Source organism: Mya arenaria, chromosome 2 (genome assembly GCF_026914265.1).
Source record: "Mya arenaria isolate MELC-2E11 chromosome 2, ASM2691426v1".
NCBI lineage: Eukaryota > Metazoa > Mollusca > Bivalvia > Myida > Myidae > Mya > Mya arenaria.
In genome coordinates this window covers 5,313,612-5,335,556 of record NC_069123.1, presented here as the reverse complement: position 1 = coordinate 5,335,556, position 21,945 = coordinate 5,313,612, and the positions used below count along the sequence as shown (strand labels likewise).

The following is a 21,945-nucleotide window of genomic DNA, read 5'->3' as shown; positions in this document are numbered from 1 at the left end:
CAACCTATGAGAAGCATATTATGTCGACCAACAACTAAGCTCATTGGTGCTGCCTGACGTGGTAAACAAACATGAACTACTATCCCAGAATAAATCAAAATAGCAAAAAATGTGAACACATAATTATGAAAACGACTGTTTGATTTTTGTATAATCTATTTATTATGCCTATACTCGAATTGTGTCTTCAAAGACATGTGTCAAGTGAAAACAATCCACTGTTGGAATAAATAAAGACAGTCTCAATGCATTAACTGATTTCTGATTTAAATTAAACCCTACATACAAAGATGTTTTACACGTCATAAAAAACTGACTTACCTCATGTATTCATATTAATGTATTTGAAACATCGTTAAAACTAATTATTGCTTGGGAATGTCATATTAAATGTTTTTGAATTAAAGCGCACCAATACATCCTTTAAAACAGTTATTTTAGATATCATATTTCTTGTACAGTTTTATTTAGATATTCATAGTTTTCATACCTCCTTTAATCACCGTCAGCAAAAACCCCACACCAATTACCGAAGTTAGCAAACCCATATCCAATGTGTGTCCATTGCTAGCTTCCAGACAGATGTTAGAAACATCGGAACGACACGCTTTTATTGCGCTTCCATTTGTCCAATCAAATCGGCGAAGAAAACACTTCCTACTGTTAAAGTTGGCTAGACAAATCCATGGGTATTGTCAGATATCAGTGAGATAAGCAGTTTTCAAAAAAATCCCTCCGTCAAAATAGAGCCACTGCATTGTTTTGTTGCGTGATAACCTTGACACTAGCAGCTTTCAAACAGTTTGTTTTCAAATATGTTGTTTGTTTAAACAACCACTGTGATTTTGGGATTATCTCTATAGCTAAGTTGACAAAAATATGATTTATATTCAATAATTTTCTACAATATTACGATTGCGTTCTTCTGCAAACATATTAAGTTTTTATATTTCTCTTTGCTCAACCGACGGTCGATATTTACTCTTGACGTAAATTCTCAAAGGTTTAACAGATGACTAGCAATTAATTTCCAAATTTCGCATTAGCCACGTATTTCTACTATTTAATATATATATTAGATTGCGTTATGTAAACAATTTTAACAAGAACGGTTCCTTTAACTGTTTGCAATGCAGTTCGTAGGTGTTGGTTTCTGCAGTATATATTTAAATAACTTGTAGACGTGAGCATATGCATTATGCATGTGCAAGCAAAAACAAAGAAGAAATATTTAAACGAATTGTTATACAACATACGAAATATACATTATAGTACGTAGTGTTGGGAATCGGTTGCAATTTTACTATCGATGATCGGTTCCACTCAAGTAACCGAGTATCGATAGTACAATCGGTTTTTAAAATACTAGATAGTACCCGAGTTGTAGTTTTATTCATGTACAGTATTAAACTCTTAATCATTATATGCATATACCTTATGTCTATGATTGAAGTTTTTAAGTGTTGTTGTATAAAAAATAGTTCATTTACTTGCTCGCTTTCATCAGCCATTTTGTTAAAGATAACATCTGAACACTTACTCTTTTTTTTTTTTTCGATAATCAATTATAACCAAATACTATCGATTGTCGCCGATTTCTGGCCCAACCAATCGATTTTCGATTATAATCGATCATCGGAACATCACTAATAATACGTAGATAGTTCAGACAGGACTGATAAGAAAGGGCTGACTTAAGCTTATACAAGATCTCGGATCTGTCGTGCAATTCAGGCTGCTTTTGATATCGTGTGGTTTGTGTAAACAAAAGTAAAAATGCGCAAGAATGAGTATGTGCTGTCGGTAGTGTTTATTATTCACCAACATTCTTCCGCTAGTTTATGCAGTTTACTTCTACATATATGCTCTTTTACGCCATAAAATATAAACACAAAAATAAAATTAAGGTCAGCGGAGGAAACTGTCACATTGGACATATACACAGCGCATATATAGGACATAGCATTTGTATGAAAGATCAACAAAATCATAGTCAACACACGAAACGATAACCCTATATATAAATATATTGTACTATTCAACATTGATAGAAACAAATGTAACTCAGATTTATTCAAATATTTATATTTGGATAACCGCCATCCTAGAAAATTTACACGACGCTAACAGACGTTCCATTAGCATAAGCCCCAGAAAGGGCATAAGGCAGAATAGGTTGCCACTGGTTTTTAACGTACATATGCTCTGTCACAAGGGACACGCTATTAACGTCCCAAAGAAATTCACTAGGCAGATATAATTGTGGTGGGACTTTAATCGAACCTGCGACAACTGGGTTGCCAGTAAAATGCCTAATAAACTGGATCACGGATCCTATACATATTCAAATTTGTTAAAAAAAGCTTTAGAGTTTCGCATGTCCTTGCATACCAATCTTCAAACTTTCATCTTAGCACATACCGTATTTGAATATAAACAGCACATCAAAACAGGGTTAACATGAACTTTAGTCATATATGTTAGCTTATCAGTTTTCAAACTCTGGCAATATTAAAATGTCAGTTTAAGACGTCATAAATTTTTTCCTGGATCTTTAAAAAAACTCCCATTTAGATAGTTATCTTTACTTAGCCTAAAGGCATAAAACCTAAAGTCAACAATTTTGAGTCGGGGGATGTGTTTCTGTGAACAATGATTTTGAGGACACAAAAATGAGACAAAAAATATATTTGTATGGTGAAAGGATAGTGGACATTACGAGAAATTTGAATATCAATTAGTAAATTAATTGTACAAATTAAATATGGTCAATAAAAAACAACTTAAGTAATGTTTCAAGTATAAAGATAAACTAAAACTCTGCATTTGTCGGCTTTTGTGACCTTAAACATTATTTTAAAATAGTTTTTCTAGAACAACTAAAAGGTGGTTTGGGTCTGTACAACAGCAATTTTTAATAATTTGTGCTGATTATAGAGAAGTTACAAAGGCTCTACGTGTATATGTAAATGAAAATGAAGTCACTCCTTCAACGAGAAACCCTAGAACCCAGTTTGCTAATTCATACTTTCTGTGTGAGTCTGTATGTCCCCGAATCCTAGAAACCCGTTTGCTAATTCATACTTAATGCGTGAATCTCTATGTTCAGTTCTTACTGGCACTCGCATTTCCTGGTGATTTGTTGTTTTCGTCATAACCCTTTCCCCTTTTGTAAAATAGTATATGTAAAAAACATTACTTATGTCCTGTTTATAATTTACATACTTGATGACGTTAAACACGAATACCCTTTTTAGCTAAAGCGGCGCGCTCCTTTATAAACGAATATATAAATGTAGACACAAAGTTTACAACCAAGAGCAACATTTTACACACACAAAATCAAAATAAATCGGACGCTTGTAGATAGTAGAAAATATAGGGAATATTTTCTACATATGTATTAATAAACAGGACAGAACAGAACAGAACTAGAGCCATCCCAGGAGTGAAAAAGACCCCGAATTGTACACATATTTGCAATGGGGTGCCTTTGAAGGCTTGTTATTTAGTATATAACCAATAATCTATTTGCCAATCGTCATGCACTTTTACTCACATGCGGTCAAAGTGTTCATAAAAATTCTGAACATGACCCTGACCTTTTACCTACTGACATTAAAAACAAACGTGATCGTCTAATGAACGAGGTCTCGATTTATTTTGCAGACACTAGGTATACCGACCTTCCGACATACCGACCGACCTTTAACCCGGCCAACCGATATTTGCAAACCTATATGCCGATTTATCAAAATGGAACATCAAAATGAACCTTGCTATCAATCTGATTTATCCGTTTTACTGCTTCACATGTCCAATATGGAACTATGTTTCCAAAATCCGAAACAGACATTGCCTGCAAATACTAGGACATGTAGTTATCTGAAGCGTAATTTAGTTTCAAGTATATTTACAATAAATATCGTATTTTCAACTGTAGAGTATATATATGCTTATATTAAATGCAATCTTATATTGAAATGAATAAAATTGTAAATAACTTTAATAGATCACCATGACCAACAAACAAACTTGAAGAACTGAACGTTTTTCTGAGCCAAGTGTTTAGAGAGTGTCTTTGATGTTGAAGTAATAAGTTGTTATGAATAATGATTAACTAGGCTTAATTTCATTAGAAGACGCTTGATTTAAACATGATTTGCAACATTCGTACATATATCGCTTTTTGAAACGTTTTCGCTCGAGTATGAATGGCAGGACGTCGTGAAATATATATTTGTGAAATGTTGAATAATAAGTGAAGCTCTTTAACTATTTTTATGTGATCTATAGTTCATATTCAAACTCCCAACTGTCGTGTACATGTTTAAAGATGCACTCTAACTACCAAATAAGATTTAGCAGAATTAATACAGTTGTGTTGATATACCAAATGAATGTCGAAAACAATGGTTCTTATGAAGGGTACCGAGTTAAATTTGAAAGAAATGTGCAGAAAACACGGCATTTCTACCTTAAAAGACGATAATTTATCACAGTAAATATTTTAGGACTCACCAATCATTTAATATTTTTGCGTTTTCAGCGATAAAATACACGGTAACAATCTTGTTATCACGAATTAATATGTTCCATAAATGCATTATTTAGTAAGTATTTAAGGTTTATCACTCAAAATTGATGTTTGTTATACATTTGTATGTGTTGATTTTGAATAAGAGTGGGACTTTAAGATCATCCCAAAATTAGAAAATTATTAATTAAGTAGTCAATATGATATTTATTTTTGTCTCAAAGCTCGCCTCCTAGAGGCCGTTACAATAAGGGATTTTAGTCGTAGCAATTATAATCTTAAATTTGTTTAAACATCAAAAATGGCAACACATTGACTTTTTCCCTGTCAACTTTGTATTCGTTTTAATACTTGCTTATGTTCAATTCACTCAATTATGTACCACAAGTACGAACTATGACGCTAAGATAATTTAAATTACGGCAAAAATCGACTTAACTCTTTATTAAAACGGCCCCTTAACACTTAACAATGGCGCAAAATCACTTTATTTTACTAAGATTGGAGTCTCTACCATAAATATATCGCTTTAAAAACAAGCGTAGATTGTGTCCTCTAGTATTGATTCGTTGATTAATAGACGGCGAGCGTGCTCGTTAACACGTTTATGCTAATGCGTATCTAAATCTTATCTTAAAAAGTTTCCAAAAATTAAAGGGGCACAATACTGGTTAATGCAAACAAATATAATTTAAAATTTAAATGCATTAATGGTCCAAACAAATAAGCATATAATTTGTGTACAGATAAAAAATATTAGCGATATTTTGTCGTTTATTACTAAGGAATCTGTGGCCACGTAGCTATCGATTAAAAACAAAATCTAAGGGCATTTTATGGGTTTGTTTTGTTGTTGTTTTTATCATTAAAGTTGGATGAGTTAAACACAATTATACATTAAAATAGTAATTATATGTTTTTGTATCATCATAGTATATTGTGCCATCAAAACAGGTATAATATTGTTACATATTAAGTTACTTGATAAACAAATTTAGTTCTTTATATATAGTATGTATGTACTGTGCTGTTTGTGGATTTTTTTTGCTGTTCTTCTATGTTTCTTGTTTGTGATTTTATGTTCTATGTCTGTGGCGTTTACCCAGTGCCATTAAACCGAGTTTATGTTTTAACTTTTTGCTACTGAGCTTGTTTCACTAGTTTTTTGCATAAATTATAAAAAAAATACAGTTTGGTTTGATTGATCATTTTTATGAAAACATATATTGTTTAGATATTTCCACAAGCCTTAATTATTTAAAAAAAAAAGGGTAAAATAATGCTACAACCAATGCGAAACTTCTAGTAATGTACAAAACGAATGTAAACTACAATGATAACAAACGCGAAGAATCTACAAATCATGTTTTTATTTAATGATTGCATACCGAAGAACAGTTGGAGTTCAAGTCATGTCCACAAAACATGACTTCACAGAGTAACCTCGAACCTCCGCTTGCGTTGTCTGAACTGAATAACTCGAATGAAAACTTCGTCTCATGTTCTAATTGAGAAATGATCTGTGTGTTTGTGTCAGTCGAGCAGCTGCAAATTTAGCATTAACACATTGGAAACATAGAGACTGGAGTTTTACTTTTTATTGCGTAAAATTTAAATAACTTTAAATGGTTTGATATGGAAAAAAGTTATCGGTACATCGTAGTAACGCTGTTCTGTTAATTTAATAATTTGGTGTTACTTTTTAGTATTGCTGAATTTCTTAACAAAGTATTCAATACCTTTCAGACGTCTCGAAAACGCTACATACCCGTCTTTGATAAGATAATGCCGTTGTAATTGATCTCCGTCGAGTTGGACTGTTTGGATATAGCACAACTGTACTCGCATTTGAATTGACCAATCGCTGACTTGCGTGAACACTTTTGCGTAAACTGGCGTATTGATGGGTAAACCATTATCGTAGCTCTCGACAGAGATGACGAAGTTGGGATCCTCGAATACTGACACGTGGAACCCATACCTTCCCACATCTGTACGAATTTACGTTATTCGTTTATATTTAAAAACAAATCGTTTCCGATGTATTATTGTTGCGTATTAACTGTTCGTACCAATTCCATGGTACCAATTTCACATTGAACCATATTGGAGAGGGTTTTCAATGTTTTCGTCTTTATTCGCGCTGAGGCGTTCGTGAATAACTCAGGTTTGGGTGTAGAACATTTACATACTGTTTAAAATGATGCAATAAAATGCTGCAAGGGAATCTACATGGAAAAGCTAAGCAAATTACTAAAACTTACTAAGATCTTGTTGAAAGGTATATGGATCAAAGGACATATCCAAAGAGAAAATTAACACGAGGCACACAAAACAACGCACACCGTCCACATAAATATTGAGAAAAAAGCCTTTTTCAAGTTTACGATTAATTAATTGTACATTTCATGCGTACTTTTGAGCGGAATAAACTAAAGCTCATTTATCTAAAAAAGATAAATATTTGCCTTGATTTTAAAAGGACTTTTTGCAAATGCATATCGCCACCTTGGTGCAAGAAGTATTGTATTGATTGATGGTTATTCAGGTTAAAGCACACTCAATATAAACTTTGTATTATGTAATACTGTAGGATAAACTATATCACAGAAAAAATCACATGAGAAATTCAAAAATAAAGCAGCATATTTAAGTTTAGTACATTTAAATAAAAAACTTATACAGTTGGAAATTCGACTTAGAGCCCAATTTAAGTCTTTAATGGCCGAGGATGGCCAATGCAAGTGTGCTTTTTAAAAAATATTTAGGAGAAGCAACACTTATTTATATAAACACACTTAACCTAAAAGCTTAGAAAATCTGGGTTTTTGCTTGCTAATGAATCTTGTAATACGTAACGTTTAATTTCACATATTTAAACGCAGGTGCATGTTATATGCCTTTACTTTAATATTTGGTTTGTGTTTTATCGGATTTGCACTGCTTTGGTGTTTTAAGAAATGAGTCGAGTGCTACCTCTGAATATTAATCAACATAAATCCCCTAAATAATAAAAGAGATACTTCTTCTTTGTTGTTCTCATATTTAACCATTTGTTCATGGGATTGTATCACAATTGAAGTGGAAAACTAAATGTGACTAGCTACATTTGGAAACGGATGGATTTCAATAAGATTGCAATCAAGTATGTTTGGATAAAACCAAACTATTTGATATAAAAAAATGTAAAATACAAAAATGACAATAGCATTTACGGTAAAATAGCATTCACACGATGTGGCGCCACATCAAACATAGGACATGGTCTTTTCATGAAAAATGTAGAAAAGGGTAATCGATCCGATTAAAAAAAGGTTTGAAATTGTTACTATAAAGGCTTACATAAACAAATAAAATAGCTAATATACTTAGATTATCAAATGCGTTATCTGAAGTAGATTGCACAACTTATAAAGGAATGCTGCACAAACACTTGTCATGACATTATCTTTGTCAATGTCAAACTGGAGATATTGTCAAACTAATATTTAGAAGATCAGATCCCCACCCTAATGCAAACACAGAATAGGCACTAGGGTATGCACTTGTTGAAAAGTTTAAACGAAAGGTAATTGGGTCAAGATTTCTTATCTCAAATATCTGGTTGATCAAATATATTTATATATGCGTCCTGCGTCTGCAAAACCGCTTGATCACAAAATGCCTCGTGAAGAATCAAGAGGAATTAAAGTGTCAAAATACAAAAACAGCTTTGAATGCAAGGACGATGGTTGGAATTCCTGGAGAGTTTTTTTCGCTGCAAAAATGTTATACGTACGCTCCAAAATAAGAGAGAAAGACATCTATGAAATACAAATAAATAGTTATACAAGTGCATATAGCTCATTAACGACTTGGTCGTATGTATAAAAAATATATTAGAAACTAGCCTCTTCCTGGTGGTTATCTGTGCCAAGTTTCAGAACAATCCGCCTTAAACTATTAAGGAAGTACCCAGACCGTTTCGTTACCAAATAATACTCTATCAAACATTGTTTGGGCTGGTATAAAGAGATAAGTTACAATGCGGTTGTTTTGTGCAATAAATAAAATACAATCGATTTCTTATTATATGTAATCATTAGTATACGTACAGGAGACATCAACATAAACCAAAGTTTGATCCTTTTTACACGGGTTCATTCGTAATATTTTAAAGTCGTATTAAAGTATCCTTTAAACTCATACTCTTTTGTTTTGCTTATCGTTACTTTTTCATCGTAATATTCGTAAGTCTTAGTATTTATATTCACTTATATAACTAAGCTTGAAACGGCGTTACATATAAAACAAACAATGACCTTATAAATGGATTGAAATTAATTCAAACATGTGGCAATCAATTATGTTGAAAATTAACTTGCAAAGTAAAAATGTATTACAAAATCGGGGACAATCTGTTGAAACAATGTATATCAGGTCATTTCAGTTTTAAACGAACACAATCTATATATATAAAGTTGATATTTTACTAGCATCTGTATGAAAATCTTTCATAAACATCTTCTACATCAGGAAGTACCAAATTTTACTCTTCAAAAACATCTTTAATATGTGTGTCATCACATTTGTGACCTCGGTGGATATAGAATGTACTCCTTGTAGAGTTTAAGAAAAAATATATATATAATGGGACTGAAATACCATCATGGCGTACAACTTATCCTGGGTCAATTAGTTATTTTACCTGTATCCAAAAAGGTACATGCCCCTCCGCCGTGCCACTTTCCGTCTGGATAGCAAACCATTCTAAAGGCACCAAATTTACGTCCGTCGTGCAGAAATCGGTATCCTTCTTTGCAAGTGACCGTAACAGTGGCTAAAAGATTAGTGGCTCCGAACTCGATTGTATTTGTGTTTTCAATTCGTGGTACTAAATTTGGGTTTCCGCAATCTGAAATATAGGCACAAAATGACAAGTAACAAACCGGTCCGTTTTGGTTGAGAGTGGTGTAGTGGTAAAGGTACCTGCCCCTCACCCAAGAGGTTATGGGTTCGATCCGCACCATGGGATCTTTCTCATGGCCTGTCAAAATGGACACTACTGGTTTCTGCCTAAGAAAACGGACCCGAGTGGGATTCTATAAGGTCATCTTTCGTCACGATCTAGTTAGAATTAATTAGTATATACCAATATACTCCAAAGTTCATTTTGATAGAAATAAAAGAACATATTTATGTATTTGTTTGTTCTTTAGATACATGAATAGTAAACCTTTTAATGTAAGTACATACCAATTGTTCCTGGTGGGTTTACGCCGAAGCAATAAGCGGTGTTGTCTTCTTTAGTAGGCGGAAGTTTGTACACGTAGAAATCCCCACAGTTCTTCACCTCGATATGGAGTCGTAGGTCACATGACCCCGCGTATTTCTGACAGGCCTCGCGGGACACAATTCCATCTGAGGGTTGTGGCAGCGAACCTGTGGAAAAATAACGTTACTTTATGGTAAAGCGTCTTTGTTTATGAACTAAATAGTGCACACGTTCGGAATCTTAAAATTGATGTTACATTTGATTGGCTTAACAGCAGTTGACCAATCAACGAAGCGAGTTTATATGTTATATGTCTCCTTATACGTTAGCGAATTTAGGATTTTGCGACGCGTAGTCCCAGCGGTGGGGCAACTAGAATCCACTGATTACAAGTGTACCAGGTAATGCACATATCCTTACCGTTCATCCAAATAGGCAGACTGGTGCCACAGGCGCACAACTGGTCAGGCGGTGACGTCAAAATGGGGTCCAGACCCGCGTAATACCAGCGTTGGGGTAATCGGAAGTCACTGATGGCGTGCTGGCTACATTCCGTGTTCTGTGCGTACCGCAGACCGAGGTTGGTGATGATTTGGCGATTGATAGATATACAGGGGTCGTCCGAAATAGGCGTTGTGATAGTTGTTGCTGTTTGAACATGATACAAATTTACCATTTGCAAACGTTACAATAACTACACGATTCAATTTTCGTATTGGAAACCACAATTTACGAATAAATGGAATAACAGACGCATACAAACATGAGAACCCAAAGTGTGGAACCTAACGCTCATCCGTTTCTCTCTTTTGGTTAATGGGCGTTACTCACGACATGCCTTAGTGTTGTGGAACGTTCTATTGATGTACGTATTGCCAGAGTGAACATATGAAACAAGTTGTATGTTATTAGCGTTAACAGTTGTCAAATTAATATATGGCAAACTTAAAGTGACACTAGTATTTAAAATCAGTACCTACATATGTATAACAAACATAAATTTTGAGTGACAAAACACTAGCTACTTACTGATTAATGCATTTATGGAAAATATTGATAACTGAGTACAATATTGTAATCGTGTATTAAATAGATAAAAACGCACAAATATTAAATGTCTGGTGGGTCCTAAAAGATTTACAGCGATCAATGTTTATCTCACAAGGTAGAAATACCGTATTTTCTGCACCTTTCTTTCAAATTAAACACTGTAATCTTTATAAGAACCATTGTTCTATGTGTATTCATCCTTTTCGGCAAATTAAAACAATTGTGTTAATTTTGGAACATCTTGTTTGGGAGTAAGCGTGTATGATTAAAAGTTGTTGCACAATGCCAATAAGAACAAAGCCATGACCTACAAATATTAAATGTGTGCCCTTTTCCTCAAAGTTATGCAAGGTAAAATTATATTAATCAATAAAAATGAAAATAATCAATTTAACTTCATACGTGGTTCTGTATATCCCGGTGGGTTTACGCCGAAGCAATAAGCCGTGTTGTCTTCCCGGGTAGGCGAAAGTTTGTACACGTAGAAATCCCCACAGTTCTTCACCTCAACATGGAGACGTAAGTCACAGGACCCCACGTATTTCTGGCACGCCTCGCGGGACACAATTCCGTCTGAGGGCTGCGGCAGCAAACCTGTTGGAAATGGCTCGTTACTTCTTGTTTAAGCGCTTCTGTTTTTAATATGTAAAATGAAAACATTTGATATTTTAATTTTATATGACCTTTCATTGCCTAACAGCAGTTAAAAAAACCGCGAAGAAAGTAAATTAACCGTCTACCCAAAACTTTTTCCGACCTACTGCATATTTCTACTTTTAATGCCCGAGGTAAAGGTGTTTTTTGCACAACACAACTGTCGCATATTACTTTTGTAATTATTCGAACACATTGACACTTGGAAATACACACATTCAAATAAAAGAAGAGTTTTAACAGGCCTACATAATATCTAAAGTTGTATTGCTGTACGCATAAAATAACGATCATACAGTTCTTCACAATCGGAATACAGGAGCCACAGGAAGGGCCACATTCACTAACGTCTTGAGGCTAAGTACTTGAGACTCAATTCTGACTCAAACTGTAAATCTTTATTTTTCTCTTATGAAATAAGTACAATTTAGAATTGATGATAATATCTAATGTGTGTCTAATATATACTTGCTAAACTAGTATCTATCCTTCTTGTGTCAACAAGGAGATAGGAATGGCTTTTAGATCTATACAATTCACATTTGATGAGTCTGATTTTAAATATGTTAGCGAATGTGGGATCTTGCCCGGCGTAGACCCAGAAGTAGGGTTACTGAAATTAACTGAGAACAAGCGTACCAAGTAGTGCAAATATCCTTACCGTTCATCCAAATAGGCAGACTGGTGCCACAGGCGCACAACTGGTCAGGAGGTGACGTTAACATGGGGTCCGGTCCCGCGTAGTACCAGCGTTGGGGTAATCGGAAGTCACTGATGGCGTGCTGGCTACATTCCGTGTTCTTAGCGTATCGCAGCCCGAGGTTGGTTATATTTCGGTGGTTGATGGAAATACAGGGGTCGTCGGAAAAAGGCGTTGTGATAGTTGTTGCTGTTCGAATAAGGTACATATTTTCCATTAGCACAAATAACAATAACAATACGATTTAGTTTTCTTATTGAAAACCACGTTTTATAAATAAATGGAATAAATGACATATACAAACATAAGAATCCAAAGTGCGGATAACAACGCTCAACTGTTTAACTGTTTTGTCAATGGACATGACCCACGAAATACCTTAGATTAAGTTGTATGGATGTACCAATTGCCAGATTGAATTTAAGAAGCAAGTTTAATCTTATTATTGTTCACAGTTTTCAAATAATGGCAAACGTAAGAGTTGTTGCACAACAAAGCCAGCGAAAATATAGCCATAACTGAAATTATCACGGTGTGTGTGTGTTTCCTTAAACATATGCGAACTAAAAGTTAATCAATCAATTAAAAGAATGCAATTTTATTTACGTGGTTCTGTATATCCCGGCGGGTATACGCCGAAGCAATAAGCCGTGTTGTCTTCCCGGGTAGGCGGAAGTTTATACACGTAGAAATCCCCACAGTTCTTCACCTCGATATGGAGTCGTAGGTCACATGACCCTGCGTATTTCTGACACGCCTCGCGGGACACAATTCCATCTGAGGGTTGCGGCAGCGTGCCTGTAGAAATACGTGTGTTATATTTTCTAACGCTACTTCTGTAAATATTTTATATGGTAGAGCTCAGTTAAGAAATTTAAAAAGAAGTTTCTTGATTATCCTGAACAGGGGTTTATGTTTAAGAGGTATAAACTCAAATTCATATTTGAACATTTACTGATTAGTTTTGATTTTTTTTTAATTATATTAAAGACACATTTAACAGATTACCTATAAAGTAAGTCTACGAATACACGAAAACTTGAACATACAGATATCCGATGTAAAACAACTTTCTCCAAGGCCATCATGATACTGATTGATCGGCTCACTTATAGCACACACTAGCGTTCATCTAAATTGGGAGACAAACAACCGGTCAGGTGGTGACAGCAAAATGCGACCAGTGCCGGGATAGCACCAGGTGTTTGGCACCAGAAGGCACGAATAATTAAAATGCAACAATATATTTACACCATTGGTAATACCGTTCATCCAAATAGGCAAACTGGTACCACAGGCACAAAGCTGGTCAGGTGGTGACGTTAGAATGGGATCATGGCCCGTGTAATACCAGGTTTCGTGCAACCGGAAGTCGCTGATGGCGTGCTTGCTACACTCCGTGTTGTGTGCGTACCGCATACCGAGGTTTGTTATATTCCGGTGGTTGGCGGGAAGGCAGGGATCGTCCGTTGGAGGTGTTGTGATAGTGGTTGCTGTTTGAAATTAATAATTTAGTACATATCGTGCACTTTAGTACATATTTACTTCCTCGTGATAGTTCTTTTGAAGAACTTGAGTGATGTCTACGTACTTAAAGCTGCACTCTCACAGATTGAACCTTTTGACAACTTTTTTATTTTTTGTCTTAAAACGAGCAATTTTTGCGTAAATATCTGCAAATCAATAATAAAAGACTGCTGACAAAAGATCAGATCGCAGCTTTACATATTTTCGACCCAAAATTGATGTTTTATGCATTTTTCTTAAATCGTTAGTAACGGTTTAAGCCGGTAAATCTGTGAGAGTGCAGCTTTAAGCCATGGCGGCAATTAATGAACGGTAGTTCTTTTGTCGCTAAAGACGATAATCGTCTCTGTTTGGTATTCGAACAAAGAATCAATAGAGAATTAACATGACGCCAGATATCATTCAACTTTTAATTTACCACTAAATGGGTTATTTAAATTATTTTTCATCAATAAATAAAAGTACATGGCTGTATAGCCCGATGCAATCGATTACTTTGACCATCCCTGATAAAAAAAACCTCCGACATGTTACCAGGCCGGGCGAGCAGGGACGTAACTAGGCGTACTCCTGTACGCCCGTGCGTACAATTCGATTCCGATTTTAAAAAATGAGAAAGGCTTAAACTTCGAAAACAGGCATAAAAACCAGAGGCTGAGGGGGTATAGGCACATAAATACTGACTCTGTGGTTTGTCAGAACTCTGTTTTCGAATTTATGACTTCGAAGTCAGTTTTCGGAAGAGTGATAACAAAACGTGTCCGGTTTTTTTAAATTTTAACTTTATAGTCAATGATGTCACGCTTGTGACGTCATCTATATAAGTACACCGAGGTTATTCCTAGTAATCAGCAATTTCAAAATGGCATTCTCGTGTGTTAATCCGCCGTATCAAGATGTTTTTGCTAGCATTATTCAGCCTTTGACTGATGCCCAGAAGTTTGAGCTATTGTCCACTTCATGGGACGAGGCACATTGTTGCTCTTTCCCCTCAAGGTATTATGTTTTAAATAATAGCTCGACACTGTACCTCGATGTACAACTATTTCATATTTGTTTACGTCGGATATGTATATTAAGCAACTCAAGTTAGGCACCGATATATCATTCATTTATTGCCTTCTGTACCGCGTATTTTATGTTTTGTTATGAACAATTTTTCCCATGCCAGGGGATTGTACACAAGCATTAGTTTAAAAAAAACAACATGCAGTACAGTTTGGTATACGATTTTGTAAAAATCAGGCAACATTGTATGATTATTAACCGCAGAGTAGCAAATACTTTTGAAACGTCGTCATAACATGGTAAAGCAAAAGCTTTTAATACTGTCAAAATTATACGATAAACTATAATTTTTAGGTTTATTTTTAAAAATTTCAAGACAAATAATGTAAGTGCAAATACATTATAATTTTATCTTATTTACAGATTCAGCGGAGGAAAACTTCGGAAGGCTCAAAATGTCTGGTTCAGGACCCATTAATGGCTGAGGTATTCTATGAGCAAAGATGGCGTTTTTTGCGCGCCGTGCTTCCTTTTCGGTGACCAGGTGGCCCGTAGTAAAGCTTTCACTAGGGAACCTTTTACAGACTGGTGTAATTTTTCAAAGATTGTAGAAAGACATAGCAAATCCCAATGTCATATTGACCAATTAATTGCTGCGGAGAACTACTTGGCCGTGTTGAAAGGGCAGAAAAAAGACATTGAGTGCACAATATCATCTCAATTGAACGCCATGGTTGAAAAGAATCGTCAGATTTTAGTGTCTATTGTTTAAACAATTATTCTTTGTGGTCAGCAAAACATTGCGCTAAGGGGTCATGATGAGTCATCAAGCAATTTCCAAGCGCTGTTGCATTTCCAGGCAAAACATTTAAGCTTCTCAATGATCATTTGGTAAATGGTGACCCTAGAACCCGGTATACATCGCCCAAGATTCAGAATGATCTGATAGGTATTTGTGGCCAACTTATAAGTGGCGATATCGTTGCGAGGTGTAACGACGCTGGCGTATTTGGTTTCATGGCGGATGAGGCAACGGACGCTGCCACTATGGAGCAGATGGCCCTATGTGTGCGCTTTGTAGATTCAGAGAGTGACGAGATACACGAGGAGTTCCTCGGGTTTTCCCAATGCGAGTCTACCACTGGAGAGGTATTAGCTAATGCATTCATTGAAAATCTCACTAAATTAGGTATCACATGCAAAACTATTGAAAGTATTTCATGGCTCTGTAACACATATGTAGTCGCATAAATGATCTTTAGATAATCGTCAGATTTAGATTAATTATACAAGTGAAAATTCCATACAGAATAAAATATACCCTTTAGAAAACCTTTTCCTTTTTGTTCTGTATGCAATTTTCATGTGTCGTACCCTTTTCTTATGTAATGTCGTGTTAGGGTCTTTGCTAAAAGATTAAAATAGCAGAAAAACAAATAAAACTTACCTACTGTTTAAAAACCGTTCTACAATGTTTATCATAACTCGTTTTAAGGTGTCAAAACGGATCAAATGCCTGGCCAGGGGTACGACGGTGCCAGTAATATGTCGTGCATACATCGTGGAGTGCAGGCGAGGATTCGATCCCTCATACCAGAGACGTTATACACCCATTGCAAAGCGCATTGTTTGAACCTCGCCATCATCCATGCATCCAAAGAGGTTTATGCCAGAAACCTTATGAGTACGGTGCAACAGGTGGCATTCGCCTTTAATCATTCCGCAAAACGCTTACTTCAATTCCAAGAAACGCTTGCAGGAGATGAGGTTAGCAGGGAAGGCATCTATACAGCAGAGCGAACGCGTTTCCGATCACTTTGTGAGACTCGCTGGTCAGCACGTGCGGACGCTTTGCACACATTCCTTGTATCATACAGGTATAACACAATCTTGATTATACAGTCAAAAATTAAATCATTGCGAAAATTTTGTTTTATTGTTATCCAAACACCATACTGGTATGGACATAATGTTTTGTATCCTGCAGGACCGTGGTAACGACACTCGACCGGCACACGGGTCGTTATGGTTCTTTTTCAGGTAAATTTTATTTTCCATTTTTAATGATAAATGTTAAATGTTAAATATTCAGCACACACGTGTAAGCATGTACATAATAATTCATTATAATATCCGCAGCGCCTTACGAATCCTTATTCTTTCAGGCGGAGAGAAATGACAATGAAGTCTGGAACAGCCTGTTTCAGAAAGCGGTGGACATTGCTGGTGACGTTGACGTCATACCCGCCGCTCCAAGACGTTATGGTCGTCAACAAAATCGACTGAACGCCCCAGGCAATACGTCCGAATTTTGGAAGAGAAACATGTATTTTCTTTTCGTCCTTATAATTAGAAACACGCGTGATGCAAGGCCATGGTTGGTTCTGTGCCCAAAAGCTTCTTCCATTGAAGGTATCGTTTGACATACATATACATCCTTGGATTTGTTTGCTAAATCAGGTATATGATTTATTTTAAACTGATTTATTTAATGAATAAAAAACCTATGTCGCAACATTTGCGTTCTTTTGTAGATTCAGAATGACGGTCTTCCCCGGGAGAGTATCAATGACGTGTACCAAGCCTTCCACGCATGCCTAGATGTGGATGAAACCCTTTTTGTCCGCGAGTGTGAGCGGTGGCGTATGTGGTGGACGGACGCGACGTTGGCGGTTGACCGTCCAGCTGCCCCGGCGTCTCTAGCGGAATCAATTACGCTTGCAAGCAAAACCCTTTACCCAAGCATACGACACTGTCTAACCCTTTTAATGGTCATGCCGGTGTCTACGGCAACAGCCGAACGGTTGTTTTCGGTAATGAGAAGGGTCAAGACATACCTAAGAAGTACGATGGGTACCGAGCGCCTGTCAGGTCTTGGTCTCATGAATGTATACAAAGACAGAGAAATCAGTGCCGAACGCGTTGTCGACAAGATTGCTAACCAGCAAAACAGACGCCTTGCCTTTGTGTTCAAGGTTTAAATCTTAATGTCGATTGAGAAAGACACAATAGGGAAATTTTATGAGATCAATTATGTTTAATAATATGTACTGCGTATCAGAGAAACAGTATATTAACATTTAATCAATCTGTTTTGATTTTTTCCACCTAAATATGTCGTTAATATAGCCCCTGGATAGTCACGAAATGCCAGTAAATTGCTTCCTTGTCCAAAAAAAATTCAGCGGGGGGGGGGGGCATGCCCCCGGACCCCCCTAGTATGGGAGTACACTTCAAAATGACTCAGTTACGCCCCTGGCGAGGACCCCATACGTATCATTATAATTGTCTTAGCAATACACACGTTAAATGATACACACTTCTCAGGAAATGTGCAGTACAAAAGAAAAGCCCGAACGATAAATATAACTGAAAAAATTACGGGGTTCTGTATATCCCGGTGGGTATACGCCGAAGCAATAAGCCGTGTTGTCTTCCCGGGTAGGCGGAAGTTTGTACACGTAGAAATCCCCACAGTTTTTCACCTCGATATGGAGACGTAGGTCACATGACCTCGCGTATTTCTGACACGCCTCGCGGGACACAACTCCATCTGAGGGTTGCGGCAGCGTGCCTGTGTATTATATTTTCTTGAAGCACATCCGAAAAGATTCTATATGGTAGAGCTCAGTTAAGAAATTTAAAAAAAGTTTGTCTGATTATTCTAAACAGCGGCTTATGTTTTAAGAGGTTCATGTATTATATTCAAATTCATATTGGAACTCACTTCATATTATTGATTTACTTTAATGATATAAAAGACACATTTCGCAATTGCCTAAATATAACGTAAATATACGAACAGACAAACACTTAAACATACAGATATCCGATGTAAAACAACTTTCTCCAAGGCCATCATGATACAGATTGACCTTCGGCTCCCTTATAGCACACACTAGCGTTCATCCAAATAGCAGACGAACCGCCGGTCAGGTGCTGACAGCAAAATGCGACCAAGTACCGGCTTAGCACCAGGTGTTTGGTACCAGAAGTCACGAATAATTACAATGCAACAATTAATTAACACCATTACCGTTCATCCAAATAGGCAGACTGGTACCACAGGCGCAAAGCTGGTCAGGTGGTGACGTTAGAATGGGATCATGACCCGTGTAGTACCAGGTTTGGTGCAACCGGAAGTCGCTGATGGCGTGTTTGCTACACTCCGTGTTGTGTGCGTACCGCATACCGAGGTTTGTTATGTTCCGGTGGTTGGCGGGAAGGCAGGGGTCGTCCGTTGGACGTGTTGTGATAGTGGTTGCTGTTTGAAATTAATAATTTAGTACAACTCGTGTAGTTATCCCCAAAGCTTATAAGACTTCCTTGTTAATTTGCAATTAAGCCCTGGTGATATTTCTATTTATTTCTAATATGTAATCAAGCCATAATGGCATATTTAGTGAACGGTAGTAAGATCGTCACAAAGGATGATAGTCCTCTCTGTTTGGTATTCGAACTTAACTAATATAGAAAATTAGTACAACTCGTGCACTTATTCCCAAAAGGCCTATAAGACTTCCTGATTAATTTGCAATTGAGCTCTGATGATAGTGATGAACTAGAGTGATGTCTACGCGACAATTAATGAACGTTAGTTTTATTGTCACAAGGCCACCTATCGGATTATATTTCGTCAATAATAAAAGCACTTGAATGTGTTATCGAACAACTTACGTGGTTCTGTATATCCCGGTGGGTATACGCCGAAGCAATAAGCTGTGTTGTCTTCTCGGGTAGGCGGAAGTTTATACACGTAGAAATCCCCACAGTTCTTCACCTCGATATTGAGTCGTAAGTCACATGACCCTGCGTATTTCTGACACGCCTCGCGGTACACGATTCCGTCCGTGGGTTGTGGCAAAGTGCCTGTGAATATGTGTACTTTTCGAACCGTTTCTGATAATAAACTATGTTCGTGGACTTCTATAGTTTTTTTTAAATATATAACGTTACAATAATACCGTTTTGTAGCTCATTTGATTATTTATGAAGGTGCATTTATTGGTGTGATTTAAATACAATATCTAGAAAATATTAACAAAAAAATACATGTGTATGTTCATTAAGACAAGTGATGAATAATGAAAAAGAACAACAACTGAACGATGTTTTTCTTGAACTAAAAACAAATTCCGAAAATTAGTCATTATGTAATTATACTATCACACGAATAGGAAAATAAGTGATTTGGGGCTAACAGACCCTTATACCAGTAAGATTGATGTGAGGCTTTTCACTAGCACAACATACCGTTCATCCAAATAGGCAGACTGGTACCACATGCACACAGCTGGTCAGGCAGGGACGTTAAAATGGGGTCATGGCCAGCGTAGTACCAGCTGTTCGGCAACCGGAAGTCGCTGATGGCGTGCTGACGACACTCTGTGTTGTGTGCATATCGCCGGCCGATGTTTGAGATGTTACGGTGGTTGGTAGGAAGGCAGGGGTCGGAGATGGTGTAGCCGACAACGGAATCTGCAAAAAGCATGTAAAATTCTTACCATGTAGTGTTTGGAAAAACGATGTATTTGTTTTTAATGAAACGCCAGTTGGTGCATGCATACCATTTGCTTATTGTTATTTGCCAATTGCAAGGTGCTTTTTGCCAGTTGCTTTGTTCAACTATTTTTATTAAAAAGGATAATTGATATGAAGTTTCTATAATAAAGAGTTGTATTGCTCAAGGTTTTTAAAACTTTTTATCATGCATTATGTTATATTACAGAATATTAAATAGCATTTCACAATTACCAATTGCCAAAAAGCAATTTGCAAGTAGCATTGAGCATTTTGCAATTACATTACATCTGTACTTAAGACCATAATTCCGTCCATCCGTCTGTATGCCTGTCTGTTGACCCATCTATCCGATTGTCTTTTATTTGTCTGTATACCCGTCGGTTCGTCGCCCACCAGACAGTCCGTTGTTCACTACACTTGGCTGACTTTGGGCCACTTGTTCAGAACTTTGTGGAAGTTAACAATGTGATTAATTAAATCATTGTTAACTTTTAAACATGAACTGTTCCATGATGCGCTCATAAATTTAAATAAAACGAGTACAGCTGAAGCGGTTGTCTGTAATATTGTTAGAAAAAACTGCAGATCAAAAGTGTTTATCCATAAAACATCAAGAGCTCTTAAGATTTGAGAGTTCACAACGATGACGCAAACAAGGTTGTTAACTTAAACCACGGACATATAAATCATGGTTTAGAGGTCCGTGCTTAAACAAAGTTTTGAACATTTGACCCTTTCTTTCTTCCCTAAATATGATGTTCCTGTTTTATCTGTCAATATGTATAACGCACGTTTTAAATTTGCATACTTTGTAGAGTGTATGCTATTAGCAAACATTGTATTGCATGGTACGTGAGCCATTCACTGCAGTAGCATGATTTTGGATACGAATAAACAAGGAAAAGCATTACCATATGGTTGTTTATAATAATAATAATAATAATAATAATAATAATAATAATAATAATAATAATAATAATAAAAAGAAGAAGAAGAATGCTTACCTGTAAACCAAGCATGAATTGTACATATCGCAAGTATCAAATGCATATTTGGAACCACTATAAAAATTCATATGTCGAAATGTCAAACATATAGATAACGAATTGCGATATTTGTACGATAATTATAGATACACTGTATATAATTAAGAATAATGGTAGCATCGTCCCATTTCTGTAACATATTTTGTTATATATATATTAAATAATTTACGATTGTGTATGTCTAAGGACATTTAATAGGAAATTATACTAATTAGAAAGGTCAGGAATGAAAAGTTTCAAAATAGAATTTCAAAAATGTGTGATATAAATAAAAAGTTTCTAATATGTTGTTGCTTTTTGAAAAAAAATAAAAACGGGAAACGCCGTCAAAATGGTACAGGGAGAAAGGAGAGAACGTGACAATGGAAGATATGGAAAGTGGGGAGTAGGAAAGGATAGGCAAGGAATTGGGTGAAGGGAAGGGGGATGGGGTCGTGCACGGCCGACCGCACCACTTTTGGGTGGTGCACAAAAAATGAGCTTTCGATACTTCCGTGGTGCAGCTAGGATCATCACTCTGGTGTACGAGAATGACTTCTACATATGAGAGTATGATATATATTTTGTTTGATGATTTTATTAAACGGGCGTTTTTCGAAAATCGGAGAATGTGGTACCGTGTAAGAACACTTTACTGAAGGTTGGC

At 36.3% G+C, this 21,945-nt stretch overlaps 2 protein-coding genes across 2 annotated transcripts in view; both read right to left on the bottom strand.

Moving 5' to 3' along the window:
- Positions 1-548, bottom strand: part of LOC128205540 (uncharacterized) — a 39,132-nt gene extending 38,584 nt beyond the window's left edge. The window contains 1 exon segment of the mRNA XM_052907277.1: positions 491-548. Within this exon segment, the coding sequence (XP_052763237.1) occupies positions 491-548 (58 nt within the window).
- Positions 549-5,910: 5,362 nt separating this feature from the next.
- On the bottom strand, positions 5,911-21,295 carry LOC128205531 (uncharacterized). Its single transcript, XM_052907266.1, has 14 exons — positions 21,258-21,295; positions 19,984-20,208; positions 19,408-19,599; positions 18,767-18,994; positions 18,113-18,304; positions 13,461-13,688; positions 12,802-12,993; positions 12,157-12,384; positions 11,244-11,435; positions 10,212-10,439; positions 9,773-9,958; positions 9,225-9,431; positions 6,306-6,528; positions 5,911-6,082 (listed from the first exon to the last, which is right to left on the bottom strand). The coding sequence occupies exons 2-14, from the start codon at positions 19,988-19,990 to the stop codon at positions 5,911-5,913; spliced, it is 2,475 nt and encodes an 824-aa protein (XP_052763226.1). The 5' UTR covers positions 19,991-20,208; positions 21,258-21,295.
- Between the last annotated feature and the right edge of the window lie 650 nt (positions 21,296-21,945).

Coding starts and splice junctions, on each gene's coding strand:
- LOC128205531 (XM_052907266.1), bottom strand. Junction 13,689..18,112: donor ACCGGGATATACAGAACCCC/GTAATTTTTTCA, acceptor AATTTCAAACAG/CAACCACTATCACAACACCT. Junction 6,083..6,305: donor CATTATCTTATCAAAGACGG/GTATGTAGCGTT, acceptor CTAAATTTGCAG/CTGCTCGACTGACACAAACA.